Source organism: Lepus europaeus, chromosome 21 (assembly GCF_033115175.1).
Source record: "Lepus europaeus isolate LE1 chromosome 21, mLepTim1.pri, whole genome shotgun sequence".
In the NCBI taxonomy this organism is placed as follows: Eukaryota; Metazoa; Chordata; class Mammalia; order Lagomorpha; family Leporidae; genus Lepus; species Lepus europaeus.
Window position 1 is genome coordinate 59,864,590 of NC_084847.1, and position 6,268 is coordinate 59,870,857.

The window sequence follows — 6,268 nt, forward strand, 5'->3', positions numbered from 1 at the left end:
CTGTACACACACAGCAGTGACCTCACACACCTGCACCCAGTACACACACAGCAGTGACCTCACACACCTGCACCCTGTACACACAGCAGTGACCTCACACACCTGTACCCAGTGCACACACAGCAGTGACCTCACACACCTGCACCCAGTACACACACAGCAGTGACCTCACACACCTGCACCCTGTACACACACAGCAGTGACCTCACACACCTGCACCCTGTACACACACAGCAGTGACCTCACACACCTGCACCCAGTGCACACACAGCAGTGACCTCACACACCTGCACCCAGCACACACAGCAGTGACCTCACACACCTGCACCCAGTACACACACAGCAGTGACCTCACACACCTGCACCCTGTACACACAGCAGTGACCTCACACACCTGTACCCAGTACACACACAGCAGTGACCTCACACACCTGTACCCTGTAGACACACAGCAGTGACCTCACACACCTGTACCCTGTACACACACAGCAGTGACCTCACACACCTGTACCCTGTACACACACAACAGTGACCTCACACACCTGCACCCTGTACACACACAGCAGTGACCTCACATACCTGTACCCAGTACACACACAGCAGTGACCTCACACACCTGTACCCTGTAGACACACAGCAGTGACCTCACACACCTGCACCCTGTACACACACAGCAGTGACCTCACACACCTGCACCCTGTACACACACAGCAGTGACCTCACACACCTGTACCCTGTAGACACACAGCAGTGACCTCACACACCTGTACCCTGTACACACAGCAGTGACCTCACACACCTGTACCCTGTACACACACAGCAGTGACCTCACACACCTGCACCCAGCACACACACAGCAGTGACCTCACACACCTGCACCCTGTACACACACAGCAGTGACCTCACACACCTGTACCCTGTACACACACAGCAGTGACCTCACACACCTGCACCCTGTACACACAGCAGTGACCTCACACACCTGTACCCAGTGCACACACAGCAGTGACCTCACACACCTGCACCCTGTACACACACAGCAGTGACCTCACACACCTGCACCCTGTACACACACAGCAGTGACCTCACACACCTGCACCCAGCTCACACACACAGCAGTGACCTCACACACCTGCACCCTGTACACACACAGCAGTGACCTCACACACCTGCACCCAGTACACACACAGCAGTGACCTCACACACCTGCACCCAGCACACACAGCAGTGACCTCACACACCTGTACCCTGTACACACACAGCAGTGACCTCACACACCTGCACCCAGTACACACACAGCAGTGACCTCACACACCTGCACCCAGTGCACACACAGCAGTGACCTCACACACCTGTACCCAGTACACACACAGCAGTGACCTCACACACCTGTACCCAGTGCACACACAGCAGTGACCTCACACACCTGTACCCTGTACACACAGCAGTGACCTCACACACCTGTACCCTGTACACACACAGCAGTGACCTCACACACCTGCACCCAGCACACACACAGCAGTGACCTCACACACCTGTACCCAGTACACACACAGCAGTGACCTCACACACCTGTACCCTGTACACACACAGCAGTGACCTCACACACCTGCACCCTGTACACACACAGCAGTGACCTCACACACCTGCACCCAGTACAGTCAGACTCCAGCTGGCCTGGAGACACAGAGGGACAGGGCAGGGCTCCCGAGGGGATGCAGTCAGTCAGCCACGCTGTCCAGTGGGGCAGACACGGCATGAGTGGAGCCCAGGAGGCAGAGGACACAGCAGAGTTCCTGGCAGGTGCGGGCTGCACCTGGAGCCCACAACCGACACACCCAGCACGAACCATCACAGACGAGGAACTGAGTCAAGACCCTGTCCTGGCTCCAAAACCCCCTTCACCCTGCACCTGTATACCCTCCCCATCCCCCTCCCTGCACCTGCACACACCCTCCCCATCCCCCGCCCTGCACCTGCACACACACCTTCCCCATCCCCCACCCTGCACACACACCCTCCCCATTCCCCTCCCTGCACCTGCACACACACCTCCCCATCCCCAACCCTGCACCTGCTCACACCCTCCCCATCCCCCGCCCTGAACCTGCACACACACCCTCCTCATCCCCACCCTCCCCCCTGCACACTCCCTCCCCATCCCCCACTCTGCACACACACCCTCCCCATCTCCCTCCCTGCACCTGCACACACCCTCCCATCCGCCGCCCTGCATGCTGGTGACACAGGACGCGGTGCCGACCCCTCCCGCTGTCATCCCCACGTCACCACAGCAAGCCTGTGCCCAGCTCCACACGTGTCACCCATGCAAATTCCCAGGAACAGGGGAGGCAAAGGCTGTGCCATGTGGGCGGCCTGGGACAGCAGTCAGACCCTGAACCGGGCGGGCAGGGCCGCCCCTCGCACACCGGCCCCCGGCCCCAGCAGGACTCGGCCGTCCACTCCCAGGCACACAGAACACCCGAGACAGCAGGGCCCAGCAGGCACGTGTACACCCGTGCTCGCCACAGCCAGCGCAGGAGCAACACATGTGCCAGCAAGACACGTGCACAGACCCCAAGGAGCCCAGCCTTAGTCTGCAGGGTGGACACAGTGACACGCTACACGACGGCAACCAACACACACACACACACTACACAGAGAGCTGGGAGACGGCGACCAACACACACACACACACACACACACTACACAGAGGGCCTGGGAGACGGCGACCACCACACACACACTACACGGAGGGCCTGGGAGACGGCGACCACCACACACACACACTACATGGAGAGCTGGGAGACGGCGACCACCACACACACACACACACACACTACACAGAGGGCCTGGGAGACGGCGACCACCACACACACACTACACAGAGGGCCTGGGAGACGGCGAACAACACACACACACACTACATGGAGAGCTGGGAGACGGCGAACAACACACACACACACACACACACTACACAGAGGGCCTGGGAGACGGCGACCACCACACACACACTACACGGAGGGCCTGGGAGACGGCGACCACCACACACACACTACACGGAGGGCCTGGGAGACGGCGAACAACACACACACACACTACATGGAGAGCTGGGAGACGGCGAACAACACACACACACACACACACTACACAGAGGGCCTGGGAGACGGCGACCACCACACACACAACACACACACACACTACACAGAGAGCTGGGAGACGGCGACCACCACACACACACACTACATGGAGAGCTGGGAGACGGCGAACAACACACACACACACACACACACACCACACGGAGAGCCTGGAAGACGGCGACCCACACACACACACACACACACACACCACACACACAGGCCACACAGAGGGCCTGGGGACGGCGAAGCGTGTTCCGTGCAGCTCCGCTCCCAGGAACGCCCAGACAGCCCAGTGCTCAGGGACAGGGGGAGCGGTGGGTGGGGATGTGGGGGACCACGAGTGGCCGCCTGGGAGTCACCCCAGTCCCCGGGACGGCGTGGCTGTGACCCAAGGTGACAAACCTCACGAGACGAGTGACGGACACGTGCTGCCCGGGAGCTCAGCAGTGAGTGACGTCGGGGGGGTGGGCAGCGGGGGCCTGGCTGCTCACAGAGACGGACGAGCTGGCCACTGCCCCCCTCACCGCTGCCACGGCACCTCGGCCCGGCTCCCAGGGTCACGCGGCGGCTCCGTCCACCGCTGCCCCTACCGGCCCAGCCCCCGGGGCACCGCGGCCGTTACCTGCGGGACGTCGTCGAACAGCCGCTGGGCCAGGTGGGGCAGCACGTCGTCCAGGGCCTTGCTGGCGCCCAGCAGGACCACGGTGCCCGTGGCCTCGGCGGCGGCCACGCGGACCTTCCAGTGCTGGTGGGTAAGGGTGTGCATCAGCGGCGCGGTCAGGGCCTCGGCCTGCAGGTGGAAGTGGTCTGCGGGAAAGCGGTCAGCGGTCAGCGGTCAGCGGGGCCTCCCCGCGCAGGGACCCCCGGGGAAGGGTGCAGGGGAGTCCCGGGCCGGGGTCCCCTCGGGGGAGGCGCCCGGCCACGCCCAGCACCAGCCCGCCCCCGGCCCCCGGCCCCGCTCACCCGGCCCCCAGCCCGCCCCGCCCGCCCCCCGCCCCGCTCCCGGCCCCGCCCCGCCCGCCCCCCGCCCCGCCGGCCCCCGGCCCCCGGCCCGCTCACCCGGCCCCCCGCCCCGCTCACCCGGCCCCCAGCCCGCCCCGCCGGCCCCCAGCCCCCCGCCCCGGCCCCCGGCCCCCAGCCCGCCCCGCCGGCCCCCGGCCCCCAGCCCCCCGCCCCGCTCACCCAGCCCCCGGCCCCCCCGCCCCAGCCCCCCGCCCCGCTCACCCGGCCCCCAGCCCGCCCCGCCGGCCCCCCAGCCCCCCGCCCCGGCCCCCGGCCCCCAGCCCGCCCCGCCGGCCCCCGGCCCCCCGGCCCCCGGCCCCCAGCCCCGCTCACCCAGCCCCCGGCCCCCCGCCCCAGCCCCCCGCCCCGCTCACCCGGCGTGGCCCGCGCCAGGGCGCCGGCGCACGCGCAGCTCTCGCGGCGCACGGCGGCGAAGGGGTCGCGCAGGGTGCAGCGCAGCACGCGCACCGCGTCGTCCAGGTGCGGCGCGGCCGCGGCGCCGCCCAGCTCCACGGCCAGGCCGAGCAGCCGCACGAGCGCCAGGCGCAGCTCCTCGCACGGCTCCGGCGGCGGCCGCGCGGGGTCCGGGCCGGCCAGGCGCGCGGCCAGCGCGGGCAGCAGGTGCGGCAGGGCGTCGCGGGGGCGCGCGGCGCGCCGCAGGCCCAGCGCCAGCAGGTGCGCGGCCAGCGCGCGGCAGCCCTCGGCGGGGTCGGCGAGGCGGCGCAGCAGGCGCGGCAGCAGCAGGCGCGCCCAGGGGCCCTGGAAGGCGGCGGGGTCGGCGGCGGGCAGCGCCGCGTCCTCGTCCTCCAGCGCACAGCGCAGGGCCTCCAGGGCGCGCCGCCGCCCCAGCTTGCTCTCGGCCTCCAGACCCGGCAGCAGGCGGCCCAGCGCGCGGCTCAGCTCGGCCGCCGCGGCCGCCTCGTCCGGGCCCGACGACGCCACCTCAGTCGCCGCCATCTTTCCGCGTTGCCCGTCGCCACGGGAACCGGCGCTTTTGCGACGGCGCGGCGCGGATGACGGCACGACTTCCGGCACTTCCGGCGGGCGCGCGGCGCAACGGTCGCAGCGGTCCGGGCGCAACCCACGCGGCCTCGGCGCGTCGGGTCCGGCCCGCGCCGCCTATATAGCGGTTGACCCCGGAGGCCGGTGGGACGCCGTGCGGGCCACTGCCGGAGAGCAGGTGTCCACCTAGCACACGGGGGTCACGCCGGTCCAGCGAGCCGCCCTGCCCCCTCCCGCACACGGGGGTCACCCCCGTCCGGAGGGCCGCCCTGTCCACCCCCGCACACCAGTGTCCGGAGGGCCGCCCTGTCCACCCCGCACACGAATGTCCGGAGGGCCGCCCTGTCCACCCCGCACACGAATGTCCGGAGGGCCGCCCTGTCCACCCTGCACACCAGTGTCCGGAGGCCCGCCCTGTCCCCCCCGCACACGAATGTCCAGAGGACCGCCCTGTCCACCCCGCACACCAGTGTCCGGAGAGCCGCCTTGTCCACCCCGCACATGAATGTCCGGAGGGCCGCCCTGTCCACCCCGCACACCAGTGTACTGAGGGCCGCGCTGTCCACCCCGCACACGAGTGTCCGGAGGGCCGCCCTGTCCACCCCGCACACCAGTGTCCGGAGGCCCGCCCTGTCCACCCCGCACACGAGTGTCCGGAGGCCCGCCCTGTCCTCCCCGCACACCAGTGTCCGGAGGGCCGCCCTGTCCACCCCGCACACCAGTGTCCGGAGGGCCGCCCTGTCCACCCCGCACACGAGTGTCCGGAGGCCCGCCCTGTCCACCCCGCACACCAGTCTCCGGAGGCCCGCCCTGTCCACCCTGCACACCAGTGTCCGGAGGGCCGCCCTGTCCACCCCGCACACCAGTCTCCGGAGGCCCGCCCTGTCCACCCCGCACACCAGTCTCCGGAGGCCCGCCCTGTCCACCCCGCACACCAGTGTCCGGAGGCCCGCCCTGTCCACCCCGCACACGAGTGTTCAGTGGGCCGCCCTGTCCACCCCGCACACCAGTGTCCGGAGGCCCGCCCTGTCCACCCCGCACACGAATGTCCGGAGGGCCGCCCTGTCCACCCCGCACACCAGTGTCCGGAGGGCCGCGCTGTCCCAGCTGGCTGCAGGAGCTGC

General features: G+C 68.6%; 1 protein-coding gene across 1 annotated transcript in view; it reads right to left on the minus strand.

Moving 5' to 3' along the window:
• Positions 1 to 5,099, minus strand: part of DNAAF5 (dynein axonemal assembly factor 5) — a 30,603-nt gene extending 25,504 nt beyond the window's left edge. The window contains exons 1-2 of the mRNA XM_062180480.1: positions 4,517 to 5,099; positions 3,763 to 3,947 (exon numbers count right to left, since the gene is read on the minus strand). Coding sequence (XP_062036464.1) covers positions 3,763 to 3,947; positions 4,517 to 5,099 — 768 coding nt within the window. The remainder of the gene's footprint in view (positions 1 to 3,762; positions 3,948 to 4,516) is intronic.
• Between the last annotated feature and the right edge of the window lie 1,169 nt (positions 5,100 to 6,268).